The 22,062-nt window shown below is 40.5% G+C and overlaps 2 protein-coding genes across 5 annotated transcripts in view; one reads left to right on the forward strand and one right to left on the reverse strand.

Annotated features, from left to right (window-relative positions):
- B3GALNT2 (beta-1,3-N-acetylgalactosaminyltransferase 2) overlaps positions 1 to 22,062 on the forward strand; it is a 69,560-nt gene that overhangs the window by 36,593 nt on the left and 10,905 nt on the right. The window contains exons 6-12 of one of the 2 annotated variants that reach the window (XM_032242297.1): positions 355 to 465; positions 3,211 to 3,289; positions 9,951 to 10,134; positions 13,684 to 13,809; positions 15,040 to 15,199; positions 16,082 to 16,138; positions 19,292 to 19,816. In XM_032242297.1, coding sequence (XP_032098188.1) covers positions 355 to 465; positions 3,211 to 3,289; positions 9,951 to 10,134; positions 13,684 to 13,809; positions 15,040 to 15,199; positions 16,082 to 16,138; positions 19,292 to 19,426 — 852 coding nt within the window. In that variant the 3' untranslated portion in view covers positions 19,427 to 19,816. Of the gene's footprint in view, positions 1 to 354; positions 466 to 3,210; positions 3,290 to 9,950; positions 10,135 to 13,683; positions 13,810 to 15,039; positions 15,200 to 16,081; positions 16,139 to 19,291; positions 19,817 to 22,062 lie in introns of those variants that run through there. The other variant, XM_032242298.1, reaches the window with a different exon arrangement.
- TBCE (tubulin folding cofactor E) overlaps positions 20,914 to 22,062 on the reverse strand; it is a 70,440-nt gene continuing 69,291 nt past the window's right edge. For all 3 annotated transcript variants that reach the window (XM_032242294.1, XM_032242296.1, XM_032242295.1), the window contains 2 exons: positions 21,446 to 21,537; positions 20,914 to 21,225 (listed from right to left, as the gene is read on the reverse strand). In XM_032242294.1, the coding sequence (XP_032098185.1) occupies positions 21,133 to 21,225; positions 21,446 to 21,537 (185 nt within the window). In that variant the 3' untranslated portion in view covers positions 20,914 to 21,132. The remainder of the gene's footprint in view (positions 21,226 to 21,445; positions 21,538 to 22,062) is intronic.

The raw sequence follows: 22,062 nt of genomic DNA on the forward strand, positions 1-22,062 counted from the left end.
AATGGGAAAATTTGAGTAAATCAGGATGCATCTGCTCATTGGGATGTTACACACATGAGGAAGAATGGTTGTGACAGCTGCAACATCATATGGAAATGCTTTTGATACAATGGGAAATGGCAAACAACAGCATGCAAAATTGTCCATTTACTCCTTGTAATTAGTTTTTTACATGTGCATGGAAAAAAATGGTCAAGGTAAATGTTAACAATGGTATGTCAGAGCTGTGGGGTGAAAATTTTAAATGATATGTCTTGGGGAAAAAAATTTCTCCAAAATCTTACCTAAAAACATACTTAAAATCTAAACGACAACAATAAGGAAAATGATTCACTATTCATCTTTTCACAAAAGAGCTTTGAAGGTACAATCGTGTGGGAAAGCCAAGACCTCCATGGCCTTGTGTCAAGAAATCTTCACAAAGTGACAGTGAATGATGGAGGGGGAGTTCTCAGAGTCATTACAGTAAGTCATTTTTTTTTAAGATTTAATTATATACTTTAGCTCTCTTTTTTTCTTCCTGTTGATTTGCATTCTTTAGCTCTTTTTAACATGTTGTAAAATTTACTTTAGAGCCCAGGCAGCATGGAGCAATGATGACTCTTGTGTTTTGTAACATATATAGTAGAAAATGTTGTTGACTCATCATGGTAAAGGGAAAAACTCAAATATGATTCTGTAACTCCAGCATTAGTGAGTTAACAGTTTTGCCTTAAGATTGGTGCATTTTGGCCAGGCGTGGTGGCTCACGCCTGTAATCTCAGCACTTTGAGAGGCTGAGGCTGGCAGATCACGAGGTCAGGAGTTTGAGACCAGCCTAACCAACATGGTGAAACCACATCTCTACTAAAAATAGAAAAATTAGCTGGGCAGGGTGGCAGACGCCTGTAATCCCAGCTACTCGGGAGGCTGAGGATTTTTTGTAGAGATGGGGTTTCACTATTTGCCAAAGCTGGTTGCAAATGCCTGAGGTCAAGTGATCCGCCCACCTAGGCTTCCCAAAGTGCTGTGTTACAGGCATGGGCCACTGCACCCAGCCTATTTCTCAGTCATTTTTAAGTTAGCATTCTTTAAGAGCATTTGCTTAGTAGTATTCAGAGTATTCACTATGTCACCTTGAAAATAAAATGTTAATTAAAATATTATAGATAGCCAGGCATGGTGGCTCACACCAATAATCCCAGAATTTTAGGAGGCCAAGGTGTGCGGATCACTTGAGGCCAGGAGTTCAAGACCAGCCTGGGCAACATAGCAAGACCCTATCTGTACTAAAAATACAAAAATTAGCCGGGCATGGTGGCACACGCCTGGAATCCCAGCTACGCAGGAAGCTGAGGCATGAGAATTGCTTGAACCTGTGAGGCAGAAGTTGCGGTGAGCTGAGATCATGCCACTGCACTCCAGCCTGGGTGGCAGAGTGAGACTCTCTCTCAAAAAAAAAAAAAATCAAAATACTATAGATACAAATACTGGAAAACAAGGAGGGGTGTGCTGTGGCTCATACCTATAATCCCAGTACTTCGGGAGACTGAGATGAGCGGATCACTTGAGGTCAGGAGTTTGGGACCAGCTTGGTCAACATGATGAAACCCTGTCTCTACTAAAAATACCAAAAAATTAGCCAGGCATGGTGGCACATGCCTATAATCCTAGCTACTCGGGAGGCTGAGGTAGGAGGATTGCTAGAACCCCAGAGATGGAGGTTGCAGTGAGCTGAGATCATGCCACTGCACTTCAGCGTGGGCAACAGAGGGAGACTTCTTCTCAAAAAAAAAAAAAAAAAAGAAAAGAAAAGAAAAGAAAAGATTGAGTACTTACATTTATTTTGCTGAAGCAACTCTGGGATTTCTGACTCTCATATTTCTCATTCAGATTGGCTTTAAATTTAAAACAGTTTGACAGGTGAATTTCTCAGTGTAAACATAGGACAATAAAGAAGGTGTATGAACACTTAAAATGAACTTTAGTAAACAAGTGGTGTGTATGGTGGAATTGTAGACAATCTTTTGTTCTTCTTGATCTCCGGTCTCATGATTAGGAATATACTTGGCATTTAAATTCACAAGCTTAGTGATGTTATTAAATATTAACCTCATTCACAGGAATTAATTTCTGAGTTTGAAATGAATATTATGTGATATGTTGTTATTCATTCAAAAAACATTTACTGCACACCTGTTCTAAGGCAGACACAATGGCAGGGTAAAATAGACATAGTAGTGGCCCACAGTGGAACTTACAGTCCAGTGAGGAAGAACAACATTAAACAAATAGACCTATAAATTCATATGTAATCATACATTTAGATTTGCAGGCCATGTTTAGGCTTTTATTCGTGTTTAAGATTTGGGATTTATGATGACAGGTAAATTTAATAAAGTAAATGTAGGAAGATAAAGATGGTGTTTACTTTAGTAAACAGACACACCACTTGTGTACTAATGTTCATTTTAAGTCTTATTATCTTGCCTCCTTTTCTATTTATGAAACTTTAAAATATCCAGCATATGCCAAAATTCTATAGTACTGGTTACACTAAAAGAAATGTTTATTTCTGAGTTGAGAGCTAGATTAAAATGTAAAGACTCAAATGATCTGCTGTGGGAGTAAAAATTATTATAGAGGGCTAAAGGCAGCTTAAACAAGGCCGGGCACGATGGCTCACGCCTGTAATCCGAGCACTTTGAGAGGCCAAGACGGGCAGATCATGAGGTCAGCCTTGACCAACTTGGTGAAACCCCATCTCTTATTTTAAAAAAACAAATTAAAAAAAAAAAATATATATATATATATATATTATATATTCAGTAGGGTTCCATTTGAGTATTTGGGACAGACTGTTGATTTTGAGCTTTTCTCTGCATGGTCACTTAACTTTAAAATGTGCCAAGATATATTCGAACTCATGAGAATTTTTAGTTTCCAAAAAATCTAAGGTTGTAATATATATTTTTTTAAGTAGTGGGGTTGGGATGTAAAATAAATTGCTTTTTGTACTATTAAAGTAGCAAGTAACATAAACATGATTCTGTGTAAGTTGCAGTTCTCAACACCTTAGGGACTGTTGGGTTTACCTTATCTTTAGTATTATTAGATAATAAAAATAGTAGAATACTATTTTTATGACTTCTGTCAAATCGATTTTAAAATGTGATACATGTATTTTTAGTAACGAAACGTTGAGTACACTTCTATTCTTATTCCTTTCAGGCTGGGGAGGGTGCATTGCCTCATGAATTCTTGGAAGGTGTGGAGGGAGTTGCAGGCGGTTTTATATATACTATTCAGGGTAAGTTGGCTGGTTGAAACTTAAAAAGTACACTGAATCTCATACACTTAATTGTTGTACTTGACATAAAAAGAGTTTTTTTTTTTTGTCATTTAAGAAACTTTATTCAGATAAAATTCACCCTTTTAAAGTGGTTAATTGAGTGGTTTCAGTTTATTCATAGAGTTCTACAGCCTGCTCCATCTCCCAAAAGGAAACCCCACAACCCATTAGCAGTTACTCATTCTTCCCTCCCCCACCTCCAACCCTGACAACTACTGATATACTTTCTTTCTCTATTGATTTGCCTATTTTGAACATTTCACATAAATGGAAATGTACAGTATGTGCTCTGTGTGTCTAGTTTCTTTGATGTAACATGTTTTCTAGATCCATCCATTGTGTATGTGTCATTCTTTTTTATGATCATATAATATTCCATTGCATAGATAATACACTATTTCATTCATTAATTGATGGACATTTAGATTGCTTCTACTTTTTTTTAATATGAATAATTCTGTAGTAAACATGTAGGTGCAAGTTTTTGTGTGGTCATATGTTTCCATTTCTCTTAAAGCTCTGAGTCATATAATTCTGTGTTTAATCATTTGAGGCGCTGCCAGACTGTTTTCTACAGCAGCAGCCCATTTTACATTTCCATAGTCAGTGTAGGAGGATTCTAGTTTCTCCAAATCCTTATCAACACTTACTATTGTCTGTCTTTTAACATATACCAATCCTCGTGCGTGTAAATTGTTACTTCATTGTGATTTTTATTTGTATTCCCATAATAACTAATGATGAGCATTTTTTTCATGTGCTTATTGGCCATTTGTATATCTTCCTTTTTTTTTTGTTTTGTTTTTCTTTTTTTGAGACAGGACCTCACTCTGTTGCCCAGGCTGGAGTGCAGTGGCATGATCACAGCTCACTGCAGCATCGACCTCCCTGGGCTCAAGTGATTTTCCCATCTTAGCCTCCTGAATAGCTAGGACTACAAGTGCATGCCACCATGCCCAGCTAATTTTTAAATATTTTGTAGAGGCCGGGTTTCGTCATACTGCTCAAGCTACATATTGTTAAAAGGGTAAATTATTATGGAGGGAGGGAGTGAGGGGCGGAGGGAGGGAAGGAATAAGAGAGGGGATAGAGAGTGAGTCATTTGTATGTCTTTAGAGAAATATCTGTTCAGATCCTGTGCCCATTTATAATATTAGAGTATTTTGTTATTGTTGAATTATAAGAGTTCTTTATATATTCTGGATACAAGTCCCTTATCAGATACATGCTTTGCAAATGGTGCCCTTTAACACACAAAAGTTGTAAATTTTGAAGTCCAATTTTGTCATGTGTTTTTGCTGTCATATATAAGGAACCATTGTCTAATGTGAGGTTACAAAGATCTGTGCGTGCCTTTTACAGTTCCAAGAGTTTTATAGTTGTAGCACTTATGTGTAGGTCTTGGATCCGCGTTCATTTTCATACACGGTGTGAAATGGAGGTCTAACTTCATTTTTTTGCATGTAGATATCCAGCTGTCCTAGCACCCGTTTGTTGGAAGTCAGTGACTGTAAATGTAAGGGTTTATTTCTGGACTCTATCCCATTGCTCTACATGTCTGTGTACTACACTGTCCTGATTATAGAGCTTTTTAGTAAGATTTGAAATTGGGAAATGTGAATCCTCCAACCTTGTTCTTTTTCAAGTTCGATTGGCTATTCTGGGTCTCTTGTACTTCCATGTGAATTTTATGATCAGCTTGTCAATTTGTGCAAAAAAGAAAAAACCTAGCTAGGCTGTTTTAAGGGATTGCATTCATGCGTGTGTGTGTGTGTGTGTGTGTGTGTGTGTGTGTATAATATTTTAATTTCAGTAGGTTTTAGGGGAGCAGGTGGTGTTTGATTTCATGAATAAGTTATTTTATTTATTTATTTATTTTTAGGTTTTTTTTTTCTGAGACGGAGTCTTGCTCTGTCACCCAGGCTGAAATGCAGTGGTGCAATCTCAGCTCACTGCAACCTTTGCCTACCGGGTTCGAGAGATTATCCTGCCTCAGCCTCTCGAGTAGCTGGGATTACAGATGTGCGCCACCATGCTGGGCTAATTTTTATATTTTTAGTAGAGACAGGGTTTCACCGTGTTAGCCAGGCTGGTCTTGAACTTCTGACCTTGTGATCTGTCTGCCTCAGCCTTCCAAAGTTCTGGGATTACAGGTGTGAACCATTTCGTCCACTGAATAAGTTCTTTCGTGGTGATTTCTGAGATTTTGGTGCATCCATCACCCTACTGTAACCAACCTGTACTCTTATCCCTACCCTCCTTCCACCCTTTCCCCACCGAGTCCCCAATAGCCATTGTATGATTCTTACACCTTTGAATTGTGAACTGCCCTGTTATAAACATGCATGTGCAAGTATCTTTTTTGTATAATGACTTATTTTCCTTTGGATACCCAGTAGTGGGATTGCTGGATCAAATGGTAGATCTACATTTAGTTATTTAAGGAATCTCCACACTGTTTTCCATAGTGGTTGTACTAGTTTACGTTCCCATCAGAGATTGCATTCTATCTGTAGATCAACCTGGGAAGTATTGCCATGTTAACAGTATTAAGTCTCTGAACATCCATGTCTTATCAAATTTCCTTCAATTATGTTTGATTTTCAGTATAAAAGTCTTGAACTTATTTTGTTAAATTTATTCTTTTTATTTTTTTGAGACAGAGTCTCACACTGTCCCCCAGGCTGTAGTGCAGTGTTGCTATCTTGGCTTACTGCAATCTCTACCTCCTGGGTTCAAGCAATTCTCCTGCCTCAGCCTCCCGCGTAGCTGGGACCACAGTCATGTGCCAGTACACCCAGCTCATTTCTTTTTATTTTTAGTAGAGACAGGGTTTCACCATGTTGGTCAGGATGGTCTCGATCTCCTGAAATTTATTCTTAAATGTTTGTTAAATTTTTGATGCTATTGTAAGGGGAATTGTTTTTCTAATTTTATTTCAAGCTTCTTGATTGTAAGTTCTAGAAATACAGTTGGTTTTGTGTATTGATCTGTGTGCTGCAATATTGCTGAACTGGTCCATGTATTATTTAATCATTGTATAGTTACCTTATGATTTTCTATATGCAAGGTCATTTCATCTGTAAGAAGAGAGAGTTTTGCTTCTTCCTTTTCAATCTGGATGCCTTTTATTTTTCTTATCTGATTGTCCTGGTTAAAACATATATGTTGGACAGAAGCGGTAAAAGCAGATGTCTTTTGTGTTCCTGACATAGTAATTTTTACTCATATTTTTCAGATACATGCAGTTGAAACAAAATGTGTTACTAGTCTATAGGGCTTGTATTTCATTTCTGTGCTCCTGTTGTTACAAGCCGTTTTCCTGTTACTACAATTTTTTTTTTCCTATTACTACAGTTTTATAATACTTTCCTTCAAGTGTTAAATTATTATAGATGCCCCTTGACATCGTAAGGATGTTACATCCTGCTGAACCCATCTTAAGTTAAAAATGTGTGCTGAAAATGCATTTCATACACGTAGCCTGCCGAATGTTATAGCTTAGCTTCACCTACCTTAAACTTGCTCAGAACACTAGCCTACAGTTGGGCAAAATCATCTTAACACAAAGCCTATTCCCTAATAAGGGTTGAACATCTCTCATTAAATTAAATACAATTAAAGACTGTAGTCACATGAGAGAATGGTTGCATGTATACTGAAACCATGGTTTTGGTGAACACATATTGTTTTTACATTATCATAAAGTCAAAAAATTGTAAGTCTAAACAGGAGGTCATCTAGCCCTGTGTTTCTCAAAGGCTGGTCTTTGTTCTGTCTGTGATTTACCTGCATCAGGGTCGCAGCAGTGGCCATTAAAAATACCGATTCCTGGGAGCAGGGGAGAGGGAAAAAAATAGATTCCTGCGCTCCACCCCAGACCTACTGAATCTTTAGGCTTAGGGCCCAGGAATCTGCATTTCAGCAAGCATTCCCAAGAATCACTGATTAAATCCAGCTCCATTTTCTTCAGGTGAGACTGCTGTGGTCTAGAGACAATAGAACTTGTCCAGTGTCACAAGTCATGGCAGAGGCAGAAGTCAGATACAGGCCACAACTCCCCACCTCATCCTTTCCATTTGCAGTGACAGTGTACAGTGCTAAATTACATTTCATTTCCTTCGCCACCCTCAGCAGCTCACTTTCTTTATATTTTTTCAGAATTTTTCTTTGAGACATTTTTAGAAAATCCTGACTTCTGCCACAGTGAAAGAATTGCCTTAAATCAGTAGGTTCCAGGGACAGTCCCTGCATGTACGTGACAAGTGACTCATTAACTTGTGAAGTGGCAAATAAATTGTCTTTTAAGCACATTAATAATCATTTTTATTATGAAATATCATGGCCAAGCACCGTGGCTCTTGCCTATAATCCCAGAATGGGAGGCTGAAGCAAGAGGATCTCTTGAGCCCAGGAGTTTGAGACCAGCCAGGACAACATTGTAAGACCCCATCTCTACTAAAAACTTAAAAATTTGCCAGGTGTGTTGACAGGTGCCTGTACTACCAGCCACTTGGGAAGCTGAGGTGGGAGGATCACTTGAATCCAGGAAGTTGAGGCTGCAGTGAGCTGTAATTGCACAACTGCATTCCAGCCTGGGTAATAGAACAAGACCTTGTCCCCCCCTGCCCCCACCGGGGGAAAAAAAAAAAAAAAAAAGGTACCCAGTGCTCAGAATTAATAAATGTTTTCATTTTTTCATATTTGCTTCTGATTCTTTTTTTTTCTTCTTTTTTTTTTTAAGAAATAAAACATGCATCTGGGCACGGTGGCTCACATCTGTAATCACTTTGGGAGGCGGGTGGATCACTTGAGGTCAGGAGTTCAAGACCAGCCTGATCAATATGGTGAAAACCCATCTCTACTAAAAATAAAAAACCAGCTGGATGCGGTGGCACATCCAGCTAATTGGGAGGCTGAGGCAGAAGAATTGCTTGAACCCAGAAGGCAAGGGTTACAATGAGCCATGATCGTGCCATTGCACTCCAGCCGGGGCAACAAGAGTGAAACTCTGTCTCAAAAAAAGAAAGAAAGAAAACATGGCTGGGCATGGTGGCTCATACCTTTAATCCCAGCACATTGGGAGGCTGAGATGGGTAGATCACCTGAGGTTAGGAGTTCAAGACCAGCCTGGCCAACATGGCAAAACCCCACCTCTACTAAAAATACAAACTATTAGTCGGGTGTGGTGGCTGGCGCCTGTAATCCCAGCTACTCATGAGGGAGGCTGAGACAGGAGAATCCTTAATCCCAGGAGGTGGAGATTACGGTGAGCCAAGATCACGCCACTGTACTCCAGTCTGGGCAACAGACTGAGACTCTCTCAAAAAAAAAAAAAACCCATTATATGCCAGGTGTGGTGGTTCATGCCTGTAATCCCAGCACTTTGGGAGGCTGAAGCAGGTGGATCACTTAAGGTCAGGAGTTTGAGACCAGCTGGCCAACATAGTGAAACCTTGTCTCTACTAAAAATACAAAAATTATCCAGGTGTGGTGGCACATGCTTGTAATCCCAGCTGTCGGGAGGCTGAGGCAGGAGAATCACTTGCCCAGGAGGTGGAGGTTGCAGTGAGCCAAGATCACACCAGTGCATTCCTGCCTGGATGACAGAGGGAGACTCTGTCTCAAAAATATATATATTGTAGGTCTGATTGAAACCTTCCCCTTGTGGTTCTCCGTAGACACATTCCTCTTCCTTCTCCTCAAAGGTTCCACTTTCCTAAAATTCATGTGTACCCTTCCCATTCTTATTTTTCTACTTTCAACATATTTACATCTCTTTATTTGAGACAGTCTTGCTGTGTTGCCCAGGCTGGAATGCAGTGGTATAATCATAGCTCACTACAGCCTTGAACTCCTGGGCTCCAGGGATCCACCTGCCTTGACCTCTTGAGCAGCTGGGACCCGAGGCATGCACCAGTATGCCTGGCTAATTTTTAAATTTTAATTAGAGATGGGGTCTCCCTTTATTACCTAGAGTGATGTCAGACTCCTGGGCTTAAGCGATTCTCCTACCTCTACCTCCCAAAGTGCTGGGACATGATAAGCCACCACACCTGAACATGTCTTTAAATAATATAGTTTTGAATATTTTATAACTGATACCTATGGTATCATATTGCATATATCACTTGGCAGTTTTCACTCAACTTTATTTTTCCATGCCAATCCTCTTAACATGCAAGATCAGGTTAATTGTTTTAACTGCCATATTTCATTATGTGAATATACCACAACTTGGCTATTTTTTTTTTCTCTCAGTGGATATTTAGGTTGGTCCCATTTTTCTTCCACAATTACAAACAATGCTATAATTAATATCCTCATGACCATGTAAAATAATGTTGGTATATATTTACAAGTGTCATCAACTGAGCCCTAAGGTTTACACATTTTCAGCCTAAATAGATATTGCCAAAAACTGCTCTCCAAAGTGGGAGCGTCTACCTAATTCTCCTACTGGAGTGTATGAGAGTTCCCATTTTCCTACCTAAAGTTCCAAACAACTGTTTGTATTCTGTTACGTTGCCTTGGAAAAAGAACTTTAGCATATGTTATAAGTTCTCAGTGGTAAATTTACAATAGCATTTTTCTCCAACTGTCAACTTTTCCTTTTTAGAAGGTGATACTCTCTTACACAACCTTCATTCTCGGCCTCAAAGACTTGTTGATCATACAAGGAATCTCCATGAGGAGGACGCCTTACTGAAGGAGGAAAGCAGCATCTATGATGATATTGTTTTTGTGGATGTTATCGACACTTACCGTAATGTTCCTGCAAAATTACTGAACTTCTATAGATGGTAGGTTGTAAAAATGTTGGGTAGCTAGAAGTTGTTTTATTGTTAGTTTCTTTTTTGGTAGTGGGGTGTTAGGCTGGTCTTGAACTCTTGGGTGCAAGCAAACCTCCTGCCTTAACCTCCTGAGTAGCTGAGATTATAGACACGTGCCACTGTGCCTGTCTTACCGTACTTTTGCTATAGAGACAATTTATCAACTTCAAACTACTGAGATTTCAACAAACAAAAACCTAAGGCCATTGAGCACCTGGGATATGTATCCTGGCCCCTTGTGAAATCTGCACTTCTAAGATTGCTGCCACTTTATTTTGATAAAGATCCATAATGTGGTATTAACGTATCAAAAACACTGCAAAAATTACCTGATCAAATGGTGGCTTATGCCTGCTGTCAGCACTTTGGAAAGCCAAGGCAGGCAGATACACTTGAGGTCAGGAGTCCGAGACCAGCCTGGCCAACATGGTAAAACCCCGTTTCTACTAAAAATACAAAAATTAGCTGGGTGTGGTGACACATGCCTGTAATCCCAGCTGCTCAGGAGGCTGAGGTAGGAGAATCGCTTGAACTCGGGAAGCAGAGGTTGCAGTGAGCCAAGATCAGACCACTGCACCCCAGCCTGGGCAGCAAAGTGAGACTCTGTCTCCAAAAAAAAAAAAAAAAAAACAGGCTGGGTGTGGCAGCTCATTGCCTATCATCCCAACGCTTTGGGAGGCCAAGGCGGGTGGATCACCTGAGGTCGGGAGTTCGAGATCAGCCTGGCCAACATGGAGAAACCCCATTTCTACTAAAAATACAAAATTAGCCGGATGTGGTGGTGCTTGCCTGTAATCCCAGCTACTCAGGAGACTGAGGCAGGAGAATTGCTTGAACCCAGGAGTCAGAGGTTGCAGTGAGCCAAGATTGTGCCATTGCATTCCAGCCTGGGCAACAAGAGCAAAACTCCATCTAAAAAAGAACAAAAGTTGATTCATTTTTAGTCATTTCCACTTGTCTCAGTTGCCAGAAGCCAGCATTAGATAAAAATCAGTGAGTTTGGGAATGGTCCATTTTTAGTTGTATTTATACCCACCTACCCAGATTCCCCAGTTATAGTCGTTCACATTCAGGTTACTAATAGGAATTTTCTTCTACTGACTATCCACCTTATATTTCCAATCTTACTCCATCCATTTAAAAACTGCTTGCCCTGATTCTAAAACACTTATGCAGCTGGCTTACTGAAATTCCACAGGAATTTTCTTCTACTGAATATCCACCTTATATTTCCAGTCTTACTCCATCCATTTAAAAACTGCTTGCCCTGATTCTAAAATGCTTATATAGCTAGCTTACTGAAATTCCACGGCTCCCAGAGTCTATCACATTTACAATTTCCCAGACCTTCCAGTGTTTCTTGGAACTTACTTGTAATTCCTCCTTCTATAACAATAATAACAGTAAAAATAAAATAGTGACTTTATATAATATTAACATGTATAGTTATTAGTATTATTAGTTTACTCTAGAATCTCAAGGTTTTCTGTTGAGTCTCCTAATGCTGTCTATCCTGACCATGGAACTAAAACCTTGAAACTATCTCTGATTAGTTTCATTTTTGTTTTTTTCACTTTTATTTTTTAAAACCTTATCTTGTTCCTTGGTGAGGCCCAGGATCTGTTTCTTTCCTTCTCTGTTGCCCTAGGCAGAATGGGAAGTTACCAAGAACAGTACTTTACAGATACGGTTCCCTGGTCCTGAGGGCTAAATGGTCTAAATGGTTTATGGAAGGTGGTTTTTCTTAGCTGGGGCAAATTATTTATTTTTATTTTTTTAATAGAAATGAGATCTTGCAATGTTGCCCAGTCAGGTCTCGAACTCCTGGGCTCAGTCTTCCTGCCTCAGCCTCCCAAAGTGCTGGGATTATAGGCGTGAGCCACCATACATGGCCAGCTGGGGCAAATTAATATAATTTGGAATTCATCCTGTGGATAGAGGAGAGAGATAAATGAGGGTTGGAAATCTGGGTTTTTAGACAGCTATAGTAAGACAAAGAACCTCCTTTTAATTCAGGGCCATAAATGAGAGTTTGAGAGCAATTGGAGGTAAGGCAGAGGTGAGGAGTGAGCATGGAGGTCCAGAGGGTGGGGTGTCAGGACTGTGAGGTTCTAGGACTCCCTTTAGAGCAAGATATCCAGACATGGAAGGAAGTATCTTAGCTTCTTCTTTAGTCTCTGCTGCCACTATTCTGGCTGCCAACCTTCTCTCCCTGGATTGCTGCAGTAACCCTCAACAGGGCTCTGATTTGGGACCTGTGTCCCTGTAGCTGGCATTACCCGTCTCCCTCCACACTGAAAATGAGTTTCACTATTTTTTCCTCTTTATTCAGTTATCAGTGACCTAAATATTCTTTATCATGAAAATTTATTTCCAATTAGCAAATAAATATTATGTATGCCTTCTGCTGTTAATTAGAAATAAACTTTAGAAACATGGAGTGATGCTATTGGGTGTGGACCTAATGAATTCTTTGACCTAATGAAATTCTAAATTTCTTTTATTGAGATTTCTGACGTGACTGCCTCCCTAGCAAAACTGCATTTTTAAACAGGTACAGGGATTGTGAATGTGAAATGAAGGAGTGAATTTTGTCTTTAGTCACAATTCTGTTTTTTTTATGTCTAGATTAATGAAATCACTCTCCTTTGCCTTCCAGAAGGTCATTTATAATGGTTTAATTGCTGGAAGTTGTTTCCAAGGGAAAGTATGTTTCAATGTAATAAGTCAGGTTTTTTTAAAGCCATAAAATATCTTGAGTGTAGTATAAATAGTATTGGATGCATCTTGTACAATGGTGTGCTGTGTGAGAGGCCCAGGTTTAACACCTAATTCATTATCCTGGGCCTTTGTCATTAAGAATCCATGGGGCAGGGCCAGGCGCCATGGCTCATGCCTGTAATCCTAGCACTTTGGGAGGCTAAGGCAGGCAGATCACCTGAGAGTTCAAGACCAGCTTGGCCAACATGGTGAAACCCCGTCTCTATTAAAAATACAAAAAAATTAGCTGGTTGTGGTGGCAGCTGCTTGTAGTCCCAGCTACTTGGGAGGCTGAGGCAGGAGAATCGCTTGAACCCAGGAGGCAGAGGTTGCAGTGAGCCAGTTGCACCATTGCACTCCAGCCTGGACGACAAAAGCGAAACTCCATCTCAAAAAAAAAATAAAAAATAAACACATGGAGAAGGGTTTAGACATTTAATAGATTTGGCAGCAGGACTTGAATGATGCCTAAGAAGCGTTTGTTGAATATATATTCCACTGAAGCCAGATATTTTCTTTCATGCTCTTCCTTTACCTTTTAAAATCAGTTTAGTACTTCTCTGTGTTACGCCACTTAGTAAATACCAAGTGATGGCCTTAGTTGATAACAGCAAAATTTTGTTAGAGCAGATGTTCTCAACATTTGATGAATAACAAAACAAATAACAGATGGTTTTGAATGAAAGCATCAGTGATGCCACTGCTTTGGTACTGCTTTGTTTGGCTGTACTGACTTTCATATCCCTTTTGTGTCAACAGGACTGTGGAAACAACCAGCTTCAATTTGTTGCTGAAGACAGATGACGACTGTTACATAGACCTCGAAGCTGTATTTAATAGGATTGCCCAAAAGAATCTGGATGGGCCTAATTTTTGGTGGGGAAAGTAAGTTAACCATTCTCAGCCTGTTGGCATTCATGTACCTGATCAAATGTAATTAAGGATAAGATTTTAGGTTAATTATTTTTTCAAAAATGTGGTTGAGATACACAATTTCTTACTAGACTGCTGGGTTAATGTATATTTCATTGCTCTAGGTCAGTCATTATGGCTCACATCTGTAATCCCAGAGTTTTGGGAAAGCTGAGGTGCAAGGATCCCTTGAGGCCTTGAGTTCAAAACTAGCCTGAACAACATTGCAAGACCTTGTCCCTACAAAAAATAAAAAAGATGACATGAGCCTGTAGCCCCTAGCTACTTGGGAGGCTGAGACAGGGGAAGTGCTTGAGCCCAGGAGTTGGAGGCTGCAGTAAGCCATGATTGTGCAACTGTACTCCAGCCTGAGCAACAGAGGGAGACCCTGTCTTAAAAATAATAAATTTTTTATTACTGTACAATGGGAGGAAAATATTTTTTAAATGAAAAGCCTTAGGCTAATGTAGTAATAGAGGGAAAACAATGTGGCTTTTATTCTCATGCAAAGAAATAAATGGTATTCACATGAGAAGCTACTGTGTATTTTGTTAGAATAAGTTTGTGACACATCTCTGAAACCATTTTCTTTGCTTCCTCAGGAGTATAATATGCATTAGTGACTGGGATTTTTTGTTTTCATATATGCTAAAACACAGGGTGATCTAGTACTTCTCATTCAGAAATTCTACAAATGCAACTTTGAGAAAATTTAACATACCAATCTTTTATCTAAAACACCACTGGATAAATAATTCCTTCCCTTAGATTAAAAAAATTTTTTCTTGGTATATAAGGTAAGAGATTTAAAAAAATATTCTGGCGAGGCTCAATGGCTTACGCTTGTAATCCCAGCACTTTGGGAGGTCGAGGTGGGTGGATCAACTGAAGTCAGGAGTTCAAAACCAGCCTGGCTAACATGGTGAAACCCTGTCTCTACTAAAAATACAAAAAGTTAGCTGGGCATGATGGCAGGTTCCTGTAATCCCAGCTACTTGGGAGGCTGAGGCAGGAAAATTGCTTGAACGCAGGAGGCGGAGGTTGCAGTGAGCCGAGATCACACCACTGCAAAGCAAGCACTCTATTTTCTTGCCTCGCTTCTACAAGCTTATTCCTTTGTAGTGATGATAAAGGAGTCAAGTGTAATAGTGGCAGGATAGATGTCAGACCAACACAAGAGGCCACATTATTTTCCATTCTCAGTTTCAGACTGAATTGGGCAGTTGACCGAACCGGCAAGTGGCAGGAGTTGGAGTACCCCAGCCCCGCTTACCCTGCCTTTGCATGTGGGTCAGGGTACGTGATCTCTAAGGACATCGTCAAGTGGCTGGCAAGCAACTCGGGGAGGTTAAAGACCTATCAGGTAATTAAGAATTTTTTAGCTGGGCATGGTGGCTCTTGCCTGTAATCGCTGCATTTTTGGAAGGCTAAGGTGGGCAGATCACTTGAGCCCAGGAATTCAAGAGCAGCCTGGGTAACATAGCAATACCCCATCTCTATAATAAAAAAATAAAAACAAAAAATTAAGGAATCACCTCTCAAAGGTTAAGGATGCAATCCTATGTCCCTCAAATCTTGGGCTTTAAATTCTATTCCTTAATCTTTTTTGAGCCTACTTATTATGTTTTCAGCCAGTATTTACAAGTATAGTCCCTGGAGACTGGGCACCATGGCTCACACCTGTAATCCTATTTTGGGAGGTTAAGGCAGGTGGATCACTTGAGGTTAGGAATTCGAAACCAGCCTGGCCAACATGGCAAACCCCATCTCTACTAAAAATACAAAAAATTAGCGTAATGGCGCACACCTGTATTCCCAGCTACTTGGGAGGCTGAGACAGGAGAATCACATGAACCCAGGTAGTCAGAGGTTGCAGAGCCGAGATCACACCACCCTGGCTGACAGAGGGAGACGCTGTCTCAAAAAAAACTATAGTCCCTGGATGAATAGAAAGATTTGTATTCCTAAGGAGGAACCCAAAGTGCTTCCTGGAGGCCTAAGGTACATGAGAAAGATGGGCCATCGACTCGTGGTTTCATCTTCTCATTACTTTGTGGGGGTGCTTCATACTAAAGGCCGCTAGCTTTGAGTTTATGTGAATCCACTTTTGCTATTTCATGTTAGAATAACAACAGAGCAGAAAAGTAGAAAGGTGGTCTCTGATGGGCATGGGCATGGTTTTGTCTTTACAAATAAAATGGCATTTAAAACTTTTACATTCAAACTTTGTGGGCCATGTATATAGGGTGAAGATGTAAGCATGGGCATCTGGATGGCAGCCATAGGACCTAAAAGATACCAGGTAAGTCTTTGGGAGTGGCCTTGGGATTCTTAAGAGTTGAGGAGGTGAGATTTCTGTATACAGGTTGAGTGTCCCTTATTCAAAATGCTTGGGACCAGAAGTATTTAGGATTTCAGAATTTTTTTGGGTTTTAGAATAATTGCATTATACTTTCAAGTTTCACATCCCAAATCTGAAAATCTGAAGTGCTTCAGTGAGCATTTCCTTTGAGTGTGATGTTGGCTCTCAAAAATTTTTGGGTAGGCATAGTGGCACACACTTGTAATCCCAACACTTTGAGAGGCTAAGGTGGGCATGTCACTTGAGCCCAGGAGTTCAGGACCAGCCTGGCCAACATGACGAAAACCCCATCTCTACAAAAAGTACAAAAAATCAGCTGGGCACGGCAGTGTCTGCCTGTGGTCCCAGCTACTCAGGAGGCTGAGGTAGGAGGATCACTCAAGCCTGGGAGGTCAAGGCTGCAGTGAGCTGTGATTGCACCACTGCACTCCCGCTTAGGCAACAGAGAGGGACCCTGTCTCAAAAAAAAAATTATAGATTTTGGAGGATTTTTTTTTTTTTTTTTTTTTTTTTGAGACAGTTTCACTCATGTTACTCAGGCTGGAGTGCAATGGCGCGATCTCGGCTCACCGCAACCTCCGCCTCCTGGGTTCAGGCAATTCTCCTGCCTCAGCCTCCTGAGTAGCTGGGATTACAAGCATGCACCACCATGCCCAGCTAATTTATTGTATTTTTAGTAGAGACGGGGTTTCACCATGTTGACCAGGATGGTCTCGATCTCCTGACCTCGTGATCCACCCACCTCGGCCTCCCAAAGTGCTGGGATTACAGGTTTGAGCCACCGCGCCCGGCCTTAGAGGATTTTAGATTTGAGATTTTTTGATTTGGAATTCAACCTGTAATGTATATCACACCATGGACAGAAAGAATGAGGATCTTCTACCATAAGTTAATGCTGTTACTTTAATTCACAATAATCCACCTAGGTTATTTCTCATCCAGTATTCTACTGAGTTTAAAGCAAAAGGAGGAATGAAAGTTCCCCTACCTACAAAGAATTCAGTTTCCATAGCTGCAATCAGAAATTATTTGCAGCTTTAAAACTTAATGACAGAATCCACTGATTGAGTGTGGCAGTCTAAGCATCCTTCAACCCTTCTGACCGATAAAAATAAGACACTGCAGGAAATATAAGACATCATTTAAAACACTATTGCTGAACCAGAAAAAAAAAAAAAAATCTGCAGAGACCAAAATGGAAACTTGGAGCCCTGGGAAGAAAGCAAGCACAAAGGTGGCCTTTGCTTCAGAGATTTCTGTTGAGTTCTGGATTCTTGCAGCTTCCACTTTGGCCATCGAAGGTGCAGGGGACAGAAGGCACATGCAGTGTCTGTCAGTTAAGGGCCCTGCATAAGGCAGGGACCCTAGAGCAGCTCTCAGTTCAGGACAAGAAAGAAACCCACCTCTACATGGTCCATTTTGATAGTCCGATTCCTTTGTCGTTACTTTCAGTCTCATCTTCGAATAGAATTCTTTTCTGTATCTGGTAATAGTGGGATCTGTCGTCTTTGCTGGATCTGATTCTGTAGTTTTTTTTTTTTTTTTTTTTTTTTGGTGACCGTGTCATGTCTTTGGAAACTGAATCCTATATTTAAAATGCATTCTTTTTTTTTCTTTTTTTTTGAGACAGAATCTTGCTCTGTCAGTCACCCAGGTTGTACAGTGGCCATCTCAGCTCACGGCAACCTCTGCCTCCCCGGTTCAAGTGATTCTCCCCTTAGACACCTGAGTAGCTAGGACTTTAGGTGCGTGCCACCATGCCCAGCTGATTTTTGTATTTTTAGTAGAGATGGGGTTTCACCATGTTGGCCAGGCTGGTCTCAATCTCTTGACCTCGTGGTCTACCCACCTCGGCCTCCCAAAGTGCTGGGATTACAGGCATGAGCCACTGTGCCCGGCCTATTTCTATTTTTAATAGAGACAGAGTGTCGCCGTGTTGGCCAGGCTGGTCTTGAACTCCTGACCTCAACTGATCCGCCCACCTCAGCCTCCCAAAGTGCTGGGATTGCAGGCCTAAGCTACCATGACTGGCCTAAAATGTATTCTTACAAAGAGGATTTACATTTTTTCTGCCATGCACCTGCAAGTACTGCTATCTATGAATACTTCAGATTTATAGTTTAGAACTGTTGGGCCTGCACAGACTGTGTCTACCAGCCCCAGACCCACCGAAGTGCAAGCTGTGGTTAGACACTCAGGGGAGAGACTCCTTCCCATCCCACTGAGGGGCAAGACTGAGACAGACAAGCTGAGTTTGTTTTCTTATAAACTGCCTGAGGCTGTGGCCCTTAGGGGTCCCAGCTTTGTCAGTCTCCAGTTAGTCTCCTGTCCCTGGGCTTAGCCTTTCAAAACCCAGGGATCAGCACATACCTTCAAGACACATGCTGACTCCACTTGCTCCTACCATTTGTTCTTTCACCAAGGAGTTCAGCCATGCCTCATAAAGGTTTTTAACTTTATCCAACATTTTTGTGTTGTCTAACTGAATGAGTTTCTGTATGTTCTGCTCTGTTGCTGGAAACAAGCCAATTTATGTAGCTGGGAAAGAGTCTAGTGGTTAAGAACTTGAGCTAGGGAGTCTTTAACTCCTCCTCTTCATTTATCAGCCCTGTGACCTTGAACAAGTGATTTAACTCTTTCTCAGTTGTAAGAGGGAAGTAATTCCTAACTTAACAGCATTATTGTGAGAATTGAAATATTTACAAAGCACTTGGGTACAGTCCCCACATTATTGTAAGCATTCCATAAGAATAACAGATGTAACTAATTCTGCCATAGAACCACCTTTAACTGCAAACATGAAACTCACTTGTGATTTCTAAAATCTTTCATCACAGAATTGCATTTGGTGACTAACTTAATCCACACACCGCCTTGCTTCTGTGTCCCACAGCCACAGGACTGTGGGGCCTGCTGCTTTCCCACATCAGGAGCTGCCACCCCCAAACCTCACCAGTTGGTCCACACATGGAGTTATCCTTGAAATAATTTCAGCATCATTAGAATACATAAAAGCTGGCTATATGCATACTTTCTTAGGCTCTTCAAAGAGTTTCACAGCTCTCAGATCAGCTTCTGTTTTGTTTTTCACAGGACAGCCTGTGGCTGTGTGAGAAGACCTGTGAGACGGGAATGCTGTCTTCTCCTCAGTTTTCTCCGCAGGAACTGACAGAACTGTGGAAACTAAAGGAAATGTGCGGTGATCCCTGTCGATGTGAAACAAGATAACAGGGAAATCAGGGCAGGGAAACAATAATCTGATTGGAAGTCAGAGGAGGTCCAGGGTTTAGCAGTAAACTGTGCTGTCTTTCAGGAGAGTTCTAGACCAGCACTTTTACCCAGAACCAGTGCGGTGTTTCTTAATGTTTGCACAAATTTCCTTCTTAAAAATCAACTGGTACTGTAGCATAAGAAAAGTTTTTATTCATATATTGGAAGATTATCAGAAAAATACCAAATTATTTTATAAAAGAAAAAATATTTCCAAATCCTGATTCATTGTGACTAGTCATTTATCATTACCTATAATTTTTGGTTTAAAACTTGGCCTAGGTTCAGAAGTCTGGAGTAATAACTGAGTTTGAATTTCAACCTGGATTTTAGGATAGTTCTGTAGAGCTGAATTAGGATAATCAGACAAAAAGAACTCACAGGCCGGGCGCGGTGGCTCAAGCCTGTAATCCCAGCACTTTGGGAGGCCGAGGCGGGTGGATCACGAGGTCAAGAGATCGAGACCATCCTGGTCAACATGGTGAAACCCTGTCTCTACTAAAAATACAAAAAATTAGCTGGGCATGGTGGCGTGTGCCTGTAATCCCAGCTACTCAGGCTGAGGCAGGAGAATTGCCTGAACCCAGGAGGCGGAGGTTGTGGTGAGCCGAGATCGCGCTATTGCACTCCAGCCTGGGTAACAAGAGCGAAACTCCATCTTAAAAAAAAAAAAAAAAAAAAAAAAGAACTCACAGGAATGCTGTGTGATCATATAATCACATACTTGAGCAATGGTCACTTATACCAAATTTTGTGGATCACTGAAGTGGGCAACTTGAACTTGAAAAGGAACCAATATGATTCTCAGCTCTGAACCTTGGTTTTAAAGAAGTTCATTCATCTGGTAGACTAATAACCAAATTTTCTTTCTGCCATCTAACATAAATCCTGAAGGTCACAGTTTATTACTCGTATTTTTTAAATGCTCAATTTTTGTGGGTATGAATAAAAGCAAAATACCTCTCAGGGTTTTAGTGCCATCAGGAAGGATATTTCTAAATTGTTGACATTTTGAAAGAATTTTGCATTCCTCCTATCATTGCCTAATGTTTACCTAACATGAGTAACATTTCAATCAATCAGCTGGTGATCTTCTACAGAAGAAGATAGACTCAGCTTAGGTATAACTATAGGGAAAAGCATGTGATTAAGTACTCTTAAAAAAACAGTGCACCTGAGAAGAGAGATAATAGCATATATGTTATACATTACGTAGAGGATGTGTCTCCCTAAGTTTAAGGGACATTTCCCAAAATGACCAACCACATCATTTTAGCAACCCTTTAAAATAGTAGTATCAATAGAGAGTTCCATTAAAACTAGTCTTGTAACAGACATTAACTGCGTTCAGATTTTATTAGGTAGCTAGTTTCTATTTGATATTTAAATCTTATAAATGCAGTGATGAACTGTAAAAATAAATATGAAATAAGATCAGAAAATCATTAGGAGGTTCAAAGCCTTTATTATAGCTATTATGTATTAGCCTAGAAATGGTCGCTTCCCGACAAAAAATACATCCATTGTTAAACTACGTCCCTTGTTATACTTAGGGCAAGTAGTAACCCCCCACTTTTTTTTGGCAGAATTGTTCCAGTGAAGCATTTATTTCTGGTGAACCCCAGACATAAGCAGTATAGTCTCTAAATTTTATTAGTTGGTTGTTACCATCGCACTAATAGACAATCTCCGTTTTCCACAGAATAAAACTGTAATGACTTTAGGTCATTCTCCAGCTCAATTTCTCTGCCCGGCTTCTAAAATTAGAACAAAGGTGGGGAAGGATGTGATTAAGACAGATCCCATAACGTATGTTATACATACTCTCCCCCCCACCCCATCCTCAGGCAGTAGCTTACCCTTAAAATCAAACAGATCTGTGGCCTCCATTTAGAACCAAACTGTTGCTATCTGGAGACAGTTCAATGTCATCGTATGGGGATTACGCTTGACTTTGTATTTTGCTGAGCAACTTACCTCGGGACTTTCATAGGACAACAGAAGATCTGACACCGGAACTTTGAGAAGACGTGACAGCAATCCCTTCACCTTTTGGATTGTCATGGAGCCTATCAAAAGACGAGAACAGTCCGTTCTCTCAGGTGACAGTTACCTGTAAAACTAGTCATGTGATGAGACCACAGAGTCAACTGCAGTGATAGCTGTATCTGTCATTTTTCTGTGTCAGTTTACCCAAGTCAGTAATTAGGGGAAAGCCTGAGTCTTTCTACCATTTGGGGAACTGTGGGAAATGGAGCCAACGGCCCTAAGTGCCCTTTGACAGCGCATTTCATACATTTCAGTAGAGAATTTCTTTCTTAAGCTGAATAAACCAGACATGATACTCAGCACAGAATAATGGGAGTGAAATCAGTAAGTTTTCTTTTTGAACCTTTGTGATGACTTCCTTATGAATTACTGAGCAAACACTGGAATGGTACTCAGGTGTCCTGAGGACATCTCTCAACCTCTCTGGCCTGAGTTCCCCCTCTGTAAAATGAAGGTGTCAACTAAATGACCTGCAAGGTCCCTTTCAGCGGGGCCATTCTGTTATTATGTAATTTGTAACTGTGTTATACATGGGAATGTAACTT

Source organism: Sapajus apella, unplaced genomic scaffold (genome assembly GCF_009761245.1).
Source record: "Sapajus apella isolate SASKATOON/1434 unplaced genomic scaffold, GSC_monkey_1.0 scaffold49, whole genome shotgun sequence".
NCBI lineage: Eukaryota > Metazoa > Chordata > Mammalia > Primates > Cebidae > Sapajus > Sapajus apella.